At 41.8% G+C, this 21204-nt stretch overlaps 1 protein-coding gene across 12 annotated transcripts in view; it reads right to left on the bottom strand.

Moving 5' to 3' along the window:
* RYR3 (ryanodine receptor 3) overlaps positions 1-21204 on the bottom strand; it is a 570442-nt gene that overhangs the window by 280130 nt on the left and 269108 nt on the right. For 10 of the 12 annotated variants that reach the window (XM_055088336.1, XM_055088341.1, XM_055088340.1 and 7 more), the window contains exons 8-10: positions 18385-18478; positions 13250-13324; positions 10747-10903 (exon numbers count right to left, since the gene is read on the bottom strand). In XM_055088336.1, coding sequence (XP_054944311.1) covers positions 10747-10903; positions 13250-13324; positions 18385-18478 — 326 coding nt within the window. The remainder of the gene's footprint in view (positions 1-10746; positions 10904-13249; positions 13325-18384; positions 18479-21204) is intronic. The other 2 variants (XM_055088344.1, XM_055088343.1) reach the window with 1 other exon arrangement.

Here is a 21204-nt window from a genome sequence, read left to right as displayed (position 1 = left end):
GTTATTTGTATGGAAATATGTTAATATAAATGTTTCAGACATTACATGAAATTTCTAAAAATCTTATATGTTCTGGTATAATGTTATAAGTCATAATTCTAGTTATTACTTTAAAAATGTATATCTCAGAAATAACTAAAAAAAAAATCATATAAGTATCTTTCACAGAAATCAGCTGAGGAAACAGACTCTTGGAGCAGGTCTGGAGCTAGTCCCATGCAGTAATTGCTGTATTAGTTTTTTATGGCCTCCTCAGTTGTGTGTTACAGTCAATGGGTTTCATTCTTCAATTGCCACTGCTTCACAAAACTTACTGTCTAGTATGGAAAAAGGAGTTGCTTGTGCACCAGGTGTCCACTTGGTGATAACCTGAGGTGCCTGTCACAGAGTGACTCAGGAAGTGGACTGGTAACTCTGTCCCCTCCTCATCAATCAGGGCCTCTGTATGGTTCTACCTTATTTCCATTTCTTCTCTACATCTTGTGTTAAATTGCTCATTTGTAAAAGCCATTAGCTAGGTGACATTTTGCATTTTTACAGAATAAAAATGTAGCACACTGTTCCCTCCGTTGTACCAACTTTACTCTCATTCTCTAATGATGGAACAACAGGAGCACATGCACTAAGCTCTTCCCATGTGTAAGGCAGTGCTCTAAGTTCCTTACATACACTAACTCTTCATAACAGCCTCTGACATAGCTACAAATATTATCCCAGTTTTACAGAGGAGAAAATGAAGGTACAGAGAAACAAGTAATTTGTCCAATGTCATTTAAGAAGTAGTGAAAGAGCCAAGATTTAAACCAGGAGGTCCAACTCCAGAGACTGTGCTCTTCCCATGGCCCCAAACTCCTACTCACCCTTTAATACCCTGCTCAGGTGCCACCTTCTCTGTGAAGGCAGAGTTAGTCTCTCCTGCTGTATTTCCCCAGCACAGTCTCATCCCTCTATTGAGTACTTAGCACATCACAATGTAAGCGTGCTTGTTTAAATGATACTTTCCTTTTGCCAGGTTATAAGAGAATGAAGGGCATGGGCCAGATGACAATTAATTTTGGATTCCTAATATAGAGAATTACCAATTCCTTAACAAACATATATTGAAGGAACAAATATATATAGCTGAGTAATTTTTTTCCTTCAAATATGTGTATATATATATTTCATTTCAGCTCCTATTTCTTTCCTTCAAATCTTCATAAAAGCAAAATTATTTTGCACACATTTAAGGATCATTTTGAGCAATGTTAATATATTGCAAGAACATTCTTATTTTAAATGTATGTTGAAACACTGGCTGGATTGTTAAATATGACTTATTTCTCAAAATGAACATTTCCAAAGGAACATATTTCTAATTTTATAACAAAAGTCAGTGGGAAAATAGAATTTGATATTTTAGGATTCTTAATAGGCAAGTGGTCAAAAATGCATTTATTCTATAAAACAATGGATATTTGATTTTCATTTCAAAAATATCCAGAGTTCTATAGACACTCAAGCCAGTAGATGGATTTAAAATACACCAAAGTTTTCATCTCTAGCCTGCTCTCTAACCATAGGCAATGCAGCAAAATAAAAATATTACAGACTATAGCTGTTAAATATGAATAATTACACTGATTACCAAGAGCTCATAGTTAAAATAGCACATATTCCCCAATGATCAGGGACTATGGTCATTTCACTTGTTTTATCACTTTTCATTGATTTAAATATGACTTTGTCAAAATAAAATAAATACTAGGATTTGTTTTTTTAGAGACTCTGAAATAAATGGATCATTATTGTTTACAGATGATGGTGTCTTTGCTTTCAAAAAATGGCATCAACTCCCAAAGTTCTATGGCTGGCAATACAGGGGCTGCTTGTAAATCAAAAGAAAGACAGAAGCAATAACAACAAAAACTAAAACAGATAGACAAACCAACACAAAGCCAACTCTACTAAACAATGATGACACAGCTTAAAGAAGTGAGAGCATTCAAGCAGCTCAATATTAAAGAAACAAACAACCCAATCCAAAAATGGGCAGAAGACCTAAATAGACATTTCTCCAAAGAAGACATACAGATGGCCAAGAAGCACATGAAAAGCTGCTCAACATCACTAATTATTAGAGAAATGCAAATCAAAACTACAATGAGGTATCACCTCACACCAGTTAGAATGGGCATCATCAGAAAATCTACAAACAACAAATGCTGGAGAGGGTGTGGAGAACAGGGAACCCTCTTGCACTGTTGGTGGGAAAGTAAATTTATACAGCCACTATGGAGAACAGTATGGAGGTTCCTTAAAAAACTAAAAGTAGAATTACCATATGATCCAGCAATCCCACTACTGGGCATATACCCAGAGAAAACCATAATTCAAAAAGACACATGCACCCCAATGGTCACTGCAGCACTGTTTACAATAGCCAAGTCATGGAAGCAACCTAAATGCCCATTGACAGGCAAATAGATAAAGAAGTTGTGGTACATATATGCAATGGAATATTACTCAGCCATAAAAAGGAACGAAATTGAGTCATTTGTTGAGACATGGGTGGACCTAGAGACTGTCATACAGAGTGAAGTCAGGCAGAAAGAGAAAAACAAATATCGTATATTAACGCATGTATGTGGAACCTAGAAAAATGTACAGATGAACCGGTCTGCAGGGCAGAAGTTGAGACACAGATGTAGAGAACAAACGTATGGACACCAAGGGGGGAAAGCCGTGGTGGGGTGGGGATAGTGGTGTGCTGAATTGGGTGACTGGGATTGACATGTATACACTGATGTGTATAAAACTGATGACTAATAAGAACCTGCAGTATAAACAAACAAAAAACAACTAATACTAAACTTTCTTTGTGTTATTTGTATGGAAATATGTTAATATAAATGTTTCAGACATTACAGGAAATTTCTAAAAATCTTAAAAGGAAAAAAAAAAAAAAAGAAGTGAGAGCATCCCGAGATAGAGAAGCTGGATTTGGCTGACCACAGGTGGGTGAGGTCGTTCTGTCTTAAGCCATGAACTAATGCTCCCCTCTCTGTCTTCACTTGAACATGGCCCCAGATGTATTTACTCTACTGCTAGAAATGGAACCTTCCTATATGACAGGGCTATTTCAGTCACTCCCTTTCAATAACTCCCCAATTCCCACAGAACACAATTCTCACTTCTAAAGTTCTTGTATACAACATGCTTTAACCAAACTGGACTACGTTTCTGTGTCATATTAAGTGTTCCCTCCCTCAGGGCCTTTACTGACATTACACTTCCTGCTTGGAGTGCCCCTACTTCATCTCTGTATCTTTTCGTCTTATCCATCAAGCCTTTTGCAGATCCACCTGTGCATTTTCTATGATCTCATGGCACCTCCCTTCCCCTCTCTCAAGGCTCTTTACCGTCTTCTGCAATATGAATCCTTTGCTGGCACACTTCCTGTCCCCTGTCTCCAAGGGCAAGACTGAGATTTGTTTGTCTTTACATTTCGCACAATGCTCTGCCTAGGTTGCAAATAATTTGTTTTTGTTTTATTGGTCTGTGGGCATCAATTTATCTGTTTATCTGCATCAACCTCCCCTACGTTAGATCATGAGTGGATTCCATGAAGGAACAGGGTACTTGGCCTAATAATGTGTTGAAGGGTAATAATAATCATTACCCCTTGTCTCCACTGAGAGTTTATAAGGAAATGGTTGTGACCACATCATAATTGTCACATAAATATGTATTTAGTTTAGATGATAAGCTGCTACTCTCCAGATTGATTTAAAATTTCTAGAAGGACACGAAAGGGAACTGGAGCTAGTATTCGTTTAGTGCCTACTTTGAGTGAAGTATTTCACCAAGTGCTTTACAATGACAACACCAACATGTGAATTTACCAAAGACCTACACAGTGATGTGTATTAGACATGACACTTTAAAAACATTTTATCTAAACCTTTCAATGGCCCTGCTGTTTTTATTTCTCCTACTTTATAGATGATAAAACTGAGGCTCGCAGAGTTGGAGTAGTTTCCTCAAAGCCCTGTAGCTAGTAAGCAATGGAAGAGAATCCAAAGACAAGTGTAATTCCAAAGCCCATTTGTCATTTGAACATAATTTCTTGAATGGTAACTATCAGTACAGTTAAGTATTGATTGTATTAATGTTTATGTGTTTGAATGCTGTTACAAAGAAGAAGTGGAAAATATATGTTATCATTTTGTGAAAAAAATGGCTCTGGGTTCTAAAGTATAAACTTCAGGAGTCATACATACAAACCACTAATGACAACAAGGTGATATGGTTTATATTCAAGGTGCAACTGGAATTTGGAAGAGAGAACAACTCACTCTGCCTGGGGAGTTCAGGATGATTTTATACCAATGGCCACTTTATGTGAGCTGGGCTAGGAGAAAGAGGAGAGACGGGGAATACGGAAGAGGTCGACATTCTAGTAAGATGGATATAGTGTGGCAAGGGGGTGGTGAAGTCCAGAAAGGGACCTGAACAACAAGGACTCTGACTTTATCTTATAGGTGCATGTTTTTCAAACTCACACTGTTCACAGACTTTCTGTGGGAAAAGAGGACTTTGGACAGTACTGTATCTTCTTCCAGGAGTCAAAGGGAACATTAGGATAGTATAAAAGGGACTCTTATGAGAATCGCAAAAAGAAACAAAACAACCTATTCAGCACTGTTTAATGTAGCATTTTACTTAAAAAAATTTTTTTTCATAGAATTATTGTTTGGAACACCTCTTGGAAAAAGCTAGCATAGGTAATGGGAATCCATTGAGAATTTTAAGTGAGGGATAACACAAGTGTTGCATCCTAGAACAATTGTTCCAGCAGCAATGTGAATGATGGATTGAAAAGAAACAAAGGCATAGAGATGGACGAGTTTTAGCTATGGTATTAGAAAACTAGCACGATACCTGGCACACAGGAGGTCCTAATTCGTGTTTATTATTAGAGTGAAATTTGCTGCATTTGACATAATTGAAGCCACCTACATTCACAGAGGACAAAAAAAAGTACCTTTCCAACAGACAGGAAAAAATCAAAAAAGATTCAGAGGAAAAGGAGATATGGGAAGATGGGCCCCATTCATGGATGCTGGGGTCAGCCATCAACAAAGTGCTGGTGAGACCATTCCTTCCTAAAAGTCTCAGGAGAAACCTTGAGAAATCACCTTTAGCTTCACTTCTCCACCAATATAGTCCGCTTCTGAATTTCTGATCTCGAATGGGAGGTCTTAGAATGGCCTTAAAATAATTGCACGCTGCAGGATACTGCAAGGAGCCTGGCTGGCCCCAGGGCTGGCTGCAGAGCCTCTGCTGGGTGGGAAGCCAAGGACAGATCCTCTGCCATTTCCAGCACGCTAGGGGAGCAGGCCTGTCTGGCTTGTTAGGGAAGGTGCATTTCGTGAGCAGGAGTCACTGTGCTGGGCTCTTTCCTCCGTCTTTCTCATCAATCCCTCCCTATACGATCACCTTCAGGTAGGCAGCACTCCTACCATTTCATGGATAAGGAAACACTCTCTTAGGTCATCTTCCTGGTCTCATTTAATCCTCATAACAATCCTTCAGGACATACTTCTTCACTCTCGTGATTTACAAAAAGAGACAGGAAGACTGAACAGCATATGGCAGAACCAGGATTCAAACCCAGGTCTCCTCCACTTCAAAGCCCAGGGTGCTCCTTGACTGCCTCTCTATCTGGTCCACTTCGAACAATCAAGTCTTGGGAAATTGTCGAGTTAAATTTTAAAAGTGCTTTGTAGATTCCATTTCAAATGAAACTGCAGGAGGTGGTGCTGTCTTGGGATGATTGAATCTCAAGGTCCATGTTTTCTTCTTTCCCCTTCCCTCCTTTCCTCCATACCCTCTCTTTCCCCAGCTGAGAACTTGATGAGGAAATGGACAGAGTAAGCAAGGGGACAGGCACAAACAGCATTACTTCAGCGCTCGCGATTTCACAGAGGGATGCTGTGAGCCCCGCTGCCCCCTTGTTTTGGGTGGGGCCGCTGAGGTTAAAAAGCTCAAGAGGATCCGGTCTACAGGGATGCTTTCCACTCATAGCAGAGAGAGCAGTGGGTGGTTTTTAAAGGGGGAGTCACGTTTGGCCAAGAACACAGATCTTAACCTATAGTAGGTATATGATAAATGTTGACTGAATTGAATTGAATGTTTTTATACACTGAGGAAAAATTTCCTCCAACTGAGAACAGAGATAGCTCTCTGCCTTTATGTAACAAAGGAGGCAAAATTTGAGACTATCTCAATCATTCAAAACTTATGGTAGAGTCATTAAAAGTAGCCATAAAATAAATGGCTTCATATAATAAGGCTTGCTTTAACATTACTAATTCACCCTTCCCTGAAAGGAACTGAGTGTTATAAACTGACGTGGAGACATGACATCTAAATAGACAGTCTTGCTGTGCCAGAGTAAATATTAAACCGCATTACCCGACAATCCTTGGGGAATGGCCTTGCGATGTCAAGACCATGGGAAAATGATGTGAAATCGAGTTCACAGAAATTTGACTTCGATGTTCAAATTAATGAATCTCTCTCCTTAAGTGTTTATAGGGGTTGTGTTATGATCGAAAATGATTACACAATGATGAGAAAATCTATGAAGAGGATGGAGGTTAAAATGGAATGGATTTCACTCTGTATTAGCCTATGACCACATTTACATATCCCTTCAGCAAGCAATGTTCAAACTTACTACATGCTACACACTGTGTGGGGTGCAGAGGTACAGAAAAGGCTGGGGGCACGTGTGCTCCTTGTCATGCAGGAGCTCCCTGTCGAGTGAGTGGTGACTGTAACGGAATCGTGAACAGGGCCCTGCTGGAGGGAAGTGGAAGGGCCTTCTTCCTGTGAGGGGCACTTGACATTTGTCTGAAGGATGAGTAGGAGTTCGCTGATGACGGTACGTGGAGAATTAAAAGGGTACAGGTTTAGCAATGAGAAAAGATAACATGTTCAAAGACGATACGTATTTCGTATGCTAGAGCTCAAGGCAAGCGTGAGCTGGTGGCCAGAGATACCATGGAAGGGCAGGCAGGGGTCGGCCCTTAAAGCATCTTTTATGACAGACTTCAAATGAGCTGCAACTAGATTAAGATTTGTGTTCAAGGTTCCACAGAGGGTAGATGGGAGTCAAGGCCAGATCTAGGTGACTTGGAAGCCATGTTCTATCTTACACGCCACCCCTTCCAGATTAAGGGAATAGGTGCGATGCTGTGATTCAGAGCCCTCAATACCTCCCAGGCCTCCAGTTTGATTTGGATCCCCTGCTGAAGGAGAGGAATGCAAGCTCTGACAGAGATCCCATTCTGCTCATTCACATAGTTTGCTCAGAGAACACAGTTTGATTCCATCTGAGCCAGGCCAGGTCAATGACAGCAGCCGATGCTCGGACTTGACCCCCAACCCAGTAAGGCTCAGGTCACGCCCCCGTCCTGTCGTGCGGGTACAAGATTCACAGGGGCACCTGCCATCTTCCTTGTAAGGACAGTTTGCTGAGGATATGAACACACACCTGCGGCTGTCCTAGGGCCCCGGGTCGTGCAGTCATAGCTGTCACGGGCTCATGCTGCCTGACAGGAAACGTGGGGCGGGAAGCCCACCACTGCCGGTGACTCAGAGCCCAGCGTCCTCCCAGAACACAGGAGCCTACATAGCGCTCCCTCTGGGAATCTCTTCCCCTGTTCTCCAGATTCTCCAGCATACAGACAAGATCAGACGAATAGCCCCACTCAACCCCATTCACTAAGGCACAAAGGACACACTATCTCCCCCTCTCAACCTTCCCACGGAGTCCCCCCAAACCCCGTGCCACCACCCAGATCCTGACACGCTATTTCAGACCCCTATCTGCCATCTGCTCCATCACCTAACACCTGGTACAGGCAAGAGGTGGCAAGACAACTCAGAGCCTTCCCACTGTTGAAAAACAGAGCCACAAATCTCTCTGCTGGGGAACACCATTCCTCAGTGAGGGGAAGCACAGTGGAGAGTGTATTTAAGGAAGAGAGCCTGCACCAAGTAAGGTAAAAGTACATTTACTAAGAAGGAGTCTGGAGGCCCAGAGAAATCAAGGCATCTCTAGAGTTCTTCCCCAGGAGCTCTTTGGATCGTGCATGGCAGATCTACATGTTCCCACATGTTCTTCCTTCCTGTGCAGCTTCACAGTTAAGATGCCCAATGCCCTGTCCACACAATGTCCCAAGGAAGCTCCAATCTCCTGGGGGACGCAGCCTTATCTTGGCCTGACACGGAGACTAGGTCACTTTAATTTCAGTTCCTTTCAAGTTAAAATGAGGGTAGCTGGACTGAACACTGCTGCACTGAGAGTTATTTAAACCTCCAACATTGTGACGCCAATGAAATGCAACCACATTGCCAAGTGCACAGGACAATGTGACTCACGGGTGACTTTTCATCCAGCTCTGCTATGCTGGCAGCCCCCTGGTACCATGATGCCTTTCAGCCATCAGCTGATGGCCTCCCTGTGCATGGAAATGGGGGGACTTGCGGAGATAAGGAATGAGCTTTTGGAGGGTAAAATGTGCTCACAAGCTGGAAGTGGTGCCAAGTAGAAGGAATGTTATGAGGACTCTCCGTGGTACTCTGAGCTTTTTTGGCTTCCCGCAGAGGCCACAGCACAGGGCTGAGCCATGCTCCATGACGCTAAGCCAAGAAAGGAATGGAATGGAAGAGTCCCCTTGGAACAGGATCCTGCCAGCTGCCTGGAAGGCCACCTGATTCTTCTGCTGTCACAAGAGAAGAGAAGGCTCTTTCTGCAGTGGTAAAGACCTCAGTGTCAGGGTTTGTCCCAGGGCTGAGGAGACTGGGGTAGAACGCTCAGATAAGGGACAAGCCAAGCTGGCATCTTAGAAAGGTATTTACATGGTCACCAGTGATGATGAGTCACTTCTTATTTTCCACCCCTCCCGACCCTCCCACACCTGCTCTCCCCCCACACTTCATGTCCAAGTTGTCTCATAGGGAAGAATGGGATCTGCTCATCTCTGCTCTTAGGACTTTTCTGTTGCTTTGTTTCACTGCTCCTTTTAGCCAGCTGCAATGTCCTAACACACTTCCTGGAGGCCAGAATGTTTTACTCCATGGTCATAAACTTGAATTTAAAATCCTTCTTGTGTTGAGAATCTTAAAAAAAACAAAAGCGAGGGTAACATGAAGGAGATGAGCTCCGAAAACCAGAATGAAGTCAAGGAGCTAACGTGCCATTGGAAGAGAAGCAGACAGAAGGAGATGCTTGAAGGGAATTTATGGCAGGAAGCTCTCATTTCTTAAGGTTTGAACCATGGGTGTAGGAAAAGCCTAACTCTGAAACAGGGCAACTAGGGGAGAAAAATCTCTGTGCCAGAGATTCTCTGCCTAAAAATACTTCAGGACCATAAAAGGAGGGAAAAAAAGGAGAGTGACTCCCTGCTTCAAGGAAGACAGTGCTGGAAGACCGGCCTCTCTGATTCATTATGAAGCAGAGCTGTCCCGCAGGAATGCAGCTGTCAGCTTGACACCGAGTCCTACATGAATGGAATCATCAATAACCCTTTACTGAAATTGTGTTGAGAATACAAATCAAGATCTATTTCTGTAAAAGAGCAAAGAAGAATGAAGCTAGAGATGAAGCTCCCAACAGAGATGCTGAGCTGTCCTCTTAGGAGGTTCAGGCTCCCTGATAACTATGCGTATGTTGGGCAGAGCCCTTCTCATGCTTGGCTGATCTTTCCAGAACAATCATAAAGTAACAGAGCACCAAACTGTCCGTCAGAAGTTAGCTCAGTGTGCAATTCCGACCATCCAACTAGATCCGGCTCCGAGTTATGCAGTCAAAACCTGGATGACCGTTAAAGATAGAGGTTTAAAAAAATATTTGTCTCTCTACATACCAAGTGGCAAAGCTACATGTTTGGGGTTAACATGGTGACCACAGAATCCACTCTTAAAGAAGGCTGGGGATAGACAGGCCAGAGCTAAGAGATCTGGAGAGAACAGACGACCTAGGAAAAGGAACTATTAACTCTGTATAATATAAATAACTGCAAGACGATGTCATGTCCAGAATTATACCTTCTCTGCATCTTTCTGAAAGAAATCACTTCCTTGATTTAAATAAATGTAGCACTGAAACTTATGCCTCCATGTTACCCTTGCTTTATGGGAGTGAAGCATATGACTTAAAAGTATTAAAAACAATTCAGAACATATTTAACAACAACGATATTTTCCATTAGCCTCTGAGCAACACTGTCCCTTCCTATGAACATTTTTGTTTTCTAGGGCTTTCTACTTTCCTTTAAAGTTTTTCCGTCTTAAGACTTCAACCTTCAACCAAGGTAATCATTCCTCTATGAACTCAATTCAAAAGATAAGAGCTTCCCTGGTGGCGCAGTGGTTGAGAGTCCGCCTGCCGATGCAGGGGACACGTGTTCGTGCCCCGCTCCGGGAGGATCCCACATGCCGCGGAGCGGCTGGGCCGTGAGCCATGGCCGCTGAGCCTGAGCGTCCGGAGCCTGTGCTCCGCAACGGGAGAGGCCACAGCAGTGGGAGGCCCACATAACGCACACACACAAAAAAAAAGATAAGAGAACAAAGTGTTTATCATAGGTCTAATTTCCAATTCCATTTCGTTCCAGCCTACTTTTTTTTCAGTCACCATTCTACCTGGAGGTTTCAGAGCTTTCACTTTGAGAACAAGGTCAAATTCCACCTCACCTTTGATGCTCGGAAAGAGAAGGCTGTGGACTTGGTGTCTGATTTTCCCCGGTCTTGCAGTATAAGGCCTTGGTCCTCTGTCAAGGCCAGATAGTGGCCTGTGGTGAGATGCCGAAGTCGGAAAGCCTGGCCCCATCTGATGTTACTGCCACTCCAACTGGGCAGATGAAACAGACAAGAAATTGCATTTACACAAAAATAAGTCTTTTTCAATATTTATCCTGTGCTTTTTCACACATGCCTTCCGGGGTTCATCCCCTGACTCCTGGCTTGCTCTAGGATTGCATACAACTGCCTACAACTCAGCATGGTGTTCTCTAATGAACTCTCTTAAGATCACCAACAAGGAACATGGTCCTGGGGGCAGGTCAGTGGTCTAATGTAACTGGAAGTCCTAAGCTTCCAATTTTTTCTTCACTCCACTGAAGTGTCTTGATGCCAAAACCACAAAAAAAAAAAAAAAAAAAAAAAAAGGGAAGCTTGCCTTTTTAGAGAAACTTATTTCTGGGAAAGTGAAGCATTTCCAAATGTGCCATCTCAATTCAAGCATTTTACTACCACCACTAATTTGAAAAGAGATACACACCCCTACGTTCACTGCAGCATTATTTACAATAGCCAAGATATGGAAGTAACCTAATTGTCCATCAATAAAGAAAATGTGCTGTATACACATATACAATGGAATACTATTCAGCCATAAAAAGGAATGAAATTGTGCCATTTGCGACAACATGGGTGGACCTTGAGGGTATTATCCTAAGTGAAATAAATCAGACTGAGTAAGACAAATACCATATGATTTCACCCATATGTGGAATCTGAAAAACAAAACAAATGAGCAAACAAAGAAAACAACATAAATTTCATAGAATAGACTGGCAGTTGTGAGAGGAGGCAGGTTGGGGAGGTGGGAGAAGTGAGTAAAGGGGATCAAGATGTACAAAGTTCCATGGTCCTACATTAAAACGTTGGCATTCAACAAAAGTCACGTTAAGTGTTAGGGTAGGAATTATTTACCGAATAATCTGTATCTAATTTATCTTTTCAGTTAGAACAAAATGTTTCAGGAATACACGTATCAGCTTTTAAAATGACCCTCCTGTTGATCTAATTCTTTGGAGCCCCAAAAAATCCAAATAACATTGATAAAAGGCTTAAATTCTTCATATTTAAGACTCTGGGGAAATAAAGAACCATAACTGGAACTATATATATATATACTTATTTTGATTTTTTTAAAAGTCCATTAAACAAGAACCAAGCCCTAATACCCTGAAAAAAAAAGAGTATGATACTATAAGAATTTCAACAGGCTTGAAAAAGAATATAAATACCACAAGCCAGCTAACAAGTAGGTCCTCCTTAGAACCAGGATTCTTTCAACCAGCCACCTCCAGAGTTTCTCAGTAAAAAATTTGAATGTACCTGCATGTGTATGTGTGAGAGAAGTTCTAATGTTTTCTCCTGATCTCCAGTGGATTATCTTGAGGACCCCCTGGGGGGCATTGTTAAATATGTTGTTAAATATGTTCTGAATTGTTTTTAATACTTTTAAGTCATATGCTTCACTCCCATAAAGCAAGGGTAACATGGAGGCATAAGTTTCAGTGCTACATTTATTTAAATCAAGGAAGTGACGCGTCCCCCCCATTAGAGAGATTTTACTTTGAGCAAGTGTTCAGGGAGAGACTGAGCAGAGAGCTAGAGGGAAAGGCAGAGAGGGAAAACCAAAAATGGCAACACTGACCCTCCTCTCACCTGGAGCAGTTTAGCTCTAACCTAACTTGTGACCCCTCTTGGCAAAATAAAGGTCCAGAGCTTAACTGGACCCCCCCTTCAGTAGTTTGATGTTTAGAGATGCCATGTTTTTACTCAAGTACCTGTATCCAAAGTCTCAGCCTCCCATTCCTTCATCGAGGTACAACTGTTTCTGACAAGTTCTGATAAATACAGTTTCCTTCACAGCTACACTTCCAGTGATGTTTTAGTCTTCCCTACCTCATGCGATTACAGCACTCTGTCATTTAAAGCTAACTTTGCGCTGGAGCCAACAAGGCTACCGGGAGGAGGAAAACTTACCTGGGTTCCAGAGAATCTACTTAAGAAAATAAATGGGCGAACAGCTTTGATGGCTTTCGGTGAACATGTCTGCGCTTGCCTTTTATAACATAGCCACTGCAAGGGCATCAGGAGCTGGGGGTTTGGTTCAAGGCAGCAGAGCTTGCTGGCTTCAGAGTCAAAACAGAGGTCTTGAAAATCGTGTGTGTGTGTGTGTGTGTGTGTGTGTGTGTGTGTGTGTGTGCGTGCGTGTGTCTGACTGCGTGCGTGCGTGCGTGCGTGCAGTTTAAAAACAAAAAACAAAGTCACAGACATTTCAGAATTTGGCCAAGGAACTTCTGAGAGTTTGCCAGGTGATATGGAACAAATGAAACATTTAAGACAAGAGACTGTTCTGGAAAAGAAAATCCTTGAAAAGAATGCCCCCCTGACACTCCATTACCTTATCCGAAGGGGTTCCACTCTCCACAGAGATCTGGCTCTCGTGCCAGCTCCCCCAGCTTCGTAGTATATCCTCCTGTGAGCAGAGTTGGAGATTAGCTCCTCTGTGCGGGATGCTGATCAGCACTGGGCAGGGAACAGCTCCCTGCAGAGGCTGCTCAGAACCCACTGTATTTCGAAGCCCTCACAGAGTCAGCAAAATGCGAAGCAAGAGTCAAAGGAAGGCACTACTTCCCAGTCTCTCTTATAAGGGAAAAAGGGTGCTAAAGGGGAGGGAACTGCTAGCCACATACTCATCACGGACACTCATGGACCGTCAGGTATACAATGGAAAAAGGACTGTCTCTATTTCCACATCAGGAGTCAAAACAGCCCAGTCACATCATCAGACGAGATACCAAATGCTCCAATTCTTTCACGTTCAGCTCGCTGATGCAGTTTCACATCTTTAGAAAATGTATTTGTACTTGTAAAACATATACCTAGTACAGTGTGAATTCATTTCCATTGTTCTAGGAAGCTGGGCACAAAGCTCTATTCTCAGTTGCTGTTGTCTCCTTTCCTGCATTAACAATAATCTTTGAATGTGTTTTTAGCTAAAATGTTTATTTTGGAATAACTCTAGATTTATAAAAAAAAAAGTTGCCAAGATAGTCCAGAGAGCTTCCGTATAGTCTCACTCAGTTTCCCCTACGGTTATCATCTTACATTACTATGGTACAGTTGTCAGAACTAAGAAACCAACATTGGCACAATATTACTAACTAAACTCAAGACTTTATTTGGATTTCATCAGTTTTTCTATTAATTCTTTTCCTGTTCCCGGATCCCATCCTGGAGGTCGCATTGCATTTAGTTATGTTTTCTCTGTTTCCTTTGGCCTGTTAGAGTTTCTTAGTCTTTCCTTGATTTTCAGGACTTTGCTAGTTTTGAGGAGTACAGGTCAGGCATCCTGTAACATGTCCCATGAATTGGGTTTGTCTGATGTTTATCTGATGATTATCAAAGTCTGATTTTTAATCCATACAATTGGGACCAACCCATGTATATCACAGATTATAAGGAATTAAATGAACTATCTTAGTTTAAAGGTATGTCTCGTGATAGTGGTCCCTGGATTGCCTGGTATACTGAATCCAGATACTTTCTGAGAATCTTGTGACCTTGGATCAACACTGATCATATAATTGCATTTAATTTCACTAATTTAAAATGCTACCTCTACTATAGAGGGTTTGTATATATCACAATCGAATTACTCAAACTCCAGAAGAATCTTGATCTAAATTTTAAGACAACAGGTAATTAATAGAGGAGAAGAGGAAATGTGTGGTAATTATTTCCTTCTCCCAAGAAGTATTATAATTATGAGTTGGTTAAAAATATGGGCTTGGGAGTCAGGCAGACCTGAATTTGAATCTATTAGTTGCGTGACCTTGTCAAGTCTCTTCAAATCTCTGTGCATCTGTAAGATGAGCCTAATAAGGGTACTTAAGTCACAGAATGGTTGTGAGCATTTAATGGGTTTTTTTTTTTAATAATGAATGTGCACAAAGATGTTCGTGGGTGTACCAAATGCTACGTATTGTTGATTTTTCCAAATTTTGTTTAAGTATAGATGTTTATAAATGTGCATCAAAAGCTACATTACCTGGCACAGAAATCCAATAAAACACTACATTAACAGTGGTTACCTTTTGGTGGTGGGATTATAGAAGACATTCTAAACCTTTTCCAAATGTATGTACTATCAGGAAATACGTAGTAAATATTAAGAAAGAAATCCTATGCTACTGCAGAGCTCCAACACCCCTGGTGTCTCTGTGCCAGGCCCAGAATAGTAATGATGCTGTGCTGACCTAGCCCTGCAGGAATATTTGTTGAGATTTTCACTGATGCTTCTCCATCCTCAATGAGAGCAAAAAGGGTCTCTCAGGTGGAAACAAACAGTGGAGCAGATCACCCTAGGTCACATGATTTGAGAACTTTCTCCCTCTGACATTTAAAGAATTCTAGAAGGTTAGTCCTTCCCACCTAGGAAATGCGGGTGGTTTGCTCCATTGAATCTCGCAAGGTTACAGAGGTTGAAACAACCTGCCCCCGTTCTCTAAAACAATTACCCAAGGAGAGGAGGTGAGTGGGCGGGGAACTGAGGCGCTCTGAAAGCTTGGCTGACAGTTTAGCCTTAGCTTCAGTAAGTTAAGTGACTTATTCCAGGATGCTTGACAAGCCTGAGGCAGAGCCAAGGATCAGAGCTCAGAATGTTAGATTATTCTTTTGGCTTTGCACCCTGGGACGGTCAGCCTCTCTACCCAGCCTGGCTGCTCTCAGGCTTTACAAGGAATGATTTCCTCTGGAAAGTCAGCCCCATTACAGTGGAATCACTTGCATGCCTTCCTGACTCTGGGCACCTTTTTGTGTATTCTTGATTTCCTATTCCTTTGTGCTCTCCCAAATTTCGGTATTCCTGGCTACCCTGGCCTGTTCTGAGGATTTACCTGATGACACATGACGATGATGAGGCTTATCACTCACCTCACCTAGACAGCAAATAATGCCAAAACATCCTGTGTTGAATGAGAGACCAGTTGCTACAAAAATCCAAGTTCCAGTATAAGGAGCCACCGCTGACTCACCTCAGTCTCAACCCCTTCATAGGAATAGTCTTTTTGTTTTTCCTTACAAAGGAAAGGAATAGCCTTTTTATTTTTATCTGTCGATTTCTTTTTTCCCCAAAATACAAATTAGATCACGTGAAATCCTCAGCCAAAGGAAGGCCACCTTTGCTCTTAACTCAATGATGGCATGCATGCCTGCCTCAGGGGGCCCATTCTGGGAATTCCTCTCTATCTGTTTCACTCTCCCCAGCACCTTCTTTCAAATACTTGTCCAGCCTCTCTTTTGGGTCAGGATCTTGTTGAACCACTCAACAGGAGTGCCCACCAAATGACAAGCTTCTCCAAGTAGCATTGTTTCGGCCCAGATGCTTCTAATTTGGTTCTAAATTTAATGACAGGTGCATGTGTGGGGGGGGAGGGGTAAAGGGCCATGCAAATATTATCATTTTAATTGTTTCCAAATTCCTTTCCGTAAAAAAAGAATAGGAATGGGAAGAGAGAACTAGTGAGTTCTGACGTGTTCCATCTTAGATGTAGCCAACTCTGCCAAACTCACTAACAAAACTTCAGTTCTGTATCCACCTGCAAGCTTTTGCCTTACTGCAGCAGGATAAGATATTAAAGAGACAGTACGTGGGCTACTGCATAATTTCACTGTTTTTAAAAAAAAAGGAGGGCTTCGCTGGTGGCGCAATGGTTAAGAATCCGCCTGCCAAGGGGCTTCCCTGGTGGTGCTTTGGTTGAGAGTCCGCCTGCCGATGCAGGGAACACGGGTTCGTGCCCCGGTCCGGGAAGATCCCATTTGCCGCGGAGCGGCTGCGCCCGTGAGCCATGGCCGCTGAGCCTGCGCGTCCGGAGCCTGTGCTCCGCAAGGGGAGAGGCCACAACAGTGAGAGGCCCGCGTACAGCAAAAAAAAAAAAAAAAAAAGAATCCGCCTGCCAATGCAGGGGACATGGGTTCGATTCCTGGTCCAGGAAGATCCCACATGCCGCGGAGCAACTAAGCCCGTGCGCCACACCTACTGAGCCTGCGTGTCACAACTACTGAAGCCCGTGCACCTAGAGCCCGCGCACCACAACAAAGTAGCCCCCGCTCGCTGCAACTAGAGAAAGCCTGTGCACAGCAACAAAGACCCAACACAGCCAAAAGTAAATAAATAAATAAATATTTTTAAAAATAAATAAAAAATTTTAAAAAGGAAAAGAAAATTGCAACTGAGTAGGGTCACATGACATTATTTAGTGTAGGGAATCCTTAATTCCAAGGGAAATCAGGTCAGCCTAACTTTTCTACTCAGAGATAACTGCCAGCCACTGGACCAGTGCCAGGAAGGCTAGACACCATTCTGGGTCACATCTGGTTCCCATGAAGGGATACACAGAGGACAGAGCAAGTAGAAAGAGGTTCAGAACAATAAAGGATATACATTGCCGATGGATAGTTTCTAAGATGCACAGTAACACACTCAAGCACATTGCTCCTGGGGCGTCCTTTAGAACATAAAATAAGGAAGGAGCCCTGGCTGGACACAGCATCTCTGGGTTTCAGGCTCCCATCTGAAATCATCCAGTGTGTGACCTTTGGCAGGAGCCTGACTTAGATGATTTCTAAGATGTGTGAATGGGATCATGTGTTTCTAATGAAGTAAAAGAAATGCAGTTAATGAGGTTCCCGTAGGCATCATGCAAAAACAAAGAATGTATTACGAGCGATCTGGGAGATGACTTGTTGCTGTCCTAAGTTCAGTCTAATTTACATCTGAGATTTGATTTTCTAAAATATATCCGAGTTCCATAGTTACAGAGGCCAAGCTTTTTATACTCTGTTCCTCTATATATAAACAGAATACTAAAGGATGCTTCAGTGTGAATTTAAGACCTAGATTAATATCTTCCATCTCCTGATTTTGAATTTTGGAAAAGCATCCTTTGAGTAGATAACTAGAGAACCAAAGAAAGCATCATCCTCAGCAGTACGCTCTACATGCTGCCCCTGGCACCATCCCCTGCTAATCCAGCTCTGGCTGGATATTGACATTTGGTTTCTCCAATCCTGTTTGATGATAAGCAGAATGAAATCACTGAACTTCACCTTCATAGTACATAAAAGGGGGAGTAATAGAGTTAATCTGCCTTTGAAGAGCCTGGTGAATAATTTATGTACGTGCACAGACTCACTAGAATGATTATCCTGATTTCCATCACAAAAATGGGTTCTTCAGTCTACAATTAATGCTACCAGAAACTCCTTAGATTTGGAAGCAACCACAGAAAACAAAGGGATTGAAAAGCGCCATGGAATTGCTTGCCTAAGAAGCAGCATGTGTATATAGCTATTCCTGTGAGCACACTCAAGCATACTGCCTTTCCTGTTTTATAGCTGCAACCCATGACTGGAAGGAAGTTCGTCAATTAACTAACACTTATAGAATTCATCTGCCTCCACATCCAAAAGCAAACTCTTTAGTCTAAGTCGCCAGAGACAGGAGACAAGAGAAGGATGAAGCTATTGGCTTACCTGTGCTGGGAATCATTCTGGTCTGTAGATGGTATTGTCAAACACTCATCGTGACCATGGAAAAGACGTACTACATGCCCACCAAGTAGGTATCCTATAAGAGAATTATATCCTACCATGAGCTTAAAGGAAGTTGAATAATGAGAACACTGTATTTAAAAAGGGTAAATTCATGCATATCTGAGTCAGTTATGGAAAACACCAAGAGAAAAGCATTTGGGAAATGACAGATTCCACGACTTCAGGACTCAGGTAGAAAAGACAAGAAAGTCAAAACAATTCTAACATTGAAAGTTAAATAGGGTTTGAGAGATGAGCAAGTCCAATATCAAAAGAGAGGGTGAAAACAATGTGTCAATTCATATCTTTAAAAAAGCCAAAAGGTCACCTGTAACTAATATAATGTTGTATATCAATTATGCCTCAATAAAAATAATGCAACATTTAAAAATATACACACACACAAGGCCAAAAGGAAATTTAAGCTGCTACTCTTAGGAGGATAAGGATTTTCCAGTTGTTTAGGATATAAATGCATCCAACACCAAGTTCCTGGATAAACTGTTATGATCTGGATGTGTATACTTTGTGGCAAATTCCAAATCAAATTGCAGCCATGAGAAAGAAAGAAGGTGCTGGGGGAAGCAAACTGTTATTCCGAGCTCTCTTAGGAGGAGCTACTTTTCCAACGCGTTAAATAAACACAGATCAAACCAGGACACTATTTCTACAGCACCAAGGAGAAGGCAAAATGACATTCCAGTATCTCTGAGTGGACAAGCACAGAGACAGCTATCAACGAGCCCTTAGCTTTCAGAATAAGGAAAGGAATCTCAATAGCCATGGAGTTCAGAGATGGATAGGAAACAATGAACTTCAAGGACTCGATGACCAGTTAGTCTTCCAATAAACTGTGAGACTCCATTTAAACAACACAGTAGCAGGAGAGGGGCCCCTGTCTGAGCTTTACCTTGCATGAAGAAATGAAATTCGTTATCTCTTTGAATTAAAAAATTCTCCCAGCTAGTCAGTTCTCAGGAGACTAATGGACTTAATATTATTGTTCAATGTCTGTATCAGGATTTTGAGAAAATCACATAATTAGATCACTTTAGGGGCTGTCAAACTATTTGGGGTGTTGGAGCAAAACAGCAAGAAGGAAAAGTCATGCCAGAGTAGAAAAGGGTGTTATCAATGCATCTTATACAGGGACAGTCTGATATTCCCTGGTTCATTTTTCTTCATCCAGGCAAGGCAAGTTCTTTTTAAACTTCCCTCAAATATTTAGAAGTCATTTTATCATTTTCCTCTCTCTTACTGTACTAATATTTGCAACTGCATACTTTTTTGCATGAAAATAATTCATGATATACTGTAGGGGAATTGTTAACAGCCAATTTATTCAGAAAATTAACCCCTTCCATGATCACATATTTTTTAAACATTTTTATTGGAGTATAATTGCTTTACAATGTTGTGTTAGTTTCTGCTGTATAACAAAGTGAATCAGCTATACGTATACATATATCCCCATATCTCCTCCCTCTTGCATCTTCCTCCCACCCTCCCTATCCCACCCCTCTAGGTGGACACAAAGCACTGAGCTGATCTCCCTGTGCTATGCAGCTGCTTCCCACTAGCTATCTATTTTACATTTGGTAGTGTATATATGTCCATGCTACTCGATTAAACTCTCCATCGTCTCATGATGGTGAGGCCATGCTCCCTTTGGAGCCCACCATTTACAGTCCTCAGGCTCCTCCAATCAATATCCTACTCCACAGAGGAAACTGCCAAATGCTGGAGCATCACAGCATTTCTTAGTTGAAACATACCAGGGCAATAATCAGGAAAGAAGGGTCATAAGGAAGATCACTCACTCTCTCAAGGGCTGAAGTGGGTTTCTCATCAGTGGATGCTGAGAGAGCATTTTGCAGTCGGATGACTCAAGTGATCAGCTACCCAGGCTCTATCACAAGGGCACTCAATACTTCTAAAAGCATTGTTGTGAAGTGATTTGCAATTAATTAATCTCCACAAGCCCTCTTTTGGGACTGGGCAATAATTTTATTCCTATAGCGGAAATGAAAAAAATTAACATGGAGAAGATTCAGTCAAAACTTCCTTGGGGAAGATTTTTTAACCCAGTTCCTTAATTCCTGATAGAAAGGGAATGATTGACAGTAGATTTAGAGCAGTGGGTGAATTCTGGTGTGAAGGAAGAGAGCTAAAAACATATCCTGCTTTTGAAAGGTCTTCCATCAGTTGCCAAAAGAGTTACAAATTTGTTGGTTCCTGATTATTCAATTTAGCTATGATGCCTCCTGAAACTGGGGTATCACCTTGACAACTCTCAGTTTTCCCTCTATTTTCCAACATCATGAAACAGAGAGGCATTCCAAGCTTGAAACTACTAGGCTCAAGATTTAAAACAGGGTTAAAGCCTGTGCTATGAGTATTTTTTAAAATCCTGATCTTGCTATAAAGTGCTATAATGTGATGTGATAACCCTTAGGTCATTGACATTTGATTATTGTGCTCAGCTGTGATACTACCCATGAGTAAGGTAAGGCCAGTGTATTTATTATACTACTTGAAAGGTGTATTGACTTTGCCTGGCTCCAAGAAACAGGATATGTTGAACAAACTTTGATGATCTTACTTCTAAGAGAACAAGAAAATATGGAGAAAATACCATGTGTTGTTTTTAAATGGCCTTCCATAAATACAAAAACAAATGGCCAAATATCCTTTTATTATAAAGTCCTTCTCCCACCTGTATGGAGAGATGCACTGGGGAGAAATATCTTAAAAAGTCAC

The sequence above is a fragment of the Physeter macrocephalus genome, chromosome 11 (assembly GCF_002837175.3).
Source record: "Physeter macrocephalus isolate SW-GA chromosome 11, ASM283717v5, whole genome shotgun sequence".
Classification (NCBI taxonomy): domain Eukaryota; kingdom Metazoa; phylum Chordata; class Mammalia; order Artiodactyla; family Physeteridae; genus Physeter; species Physeter macrocephalus.
Note: the sequence above shows the minus strand (reverse complement) of the source record. Positions and strands in the feature narration are given on the sequence as shown.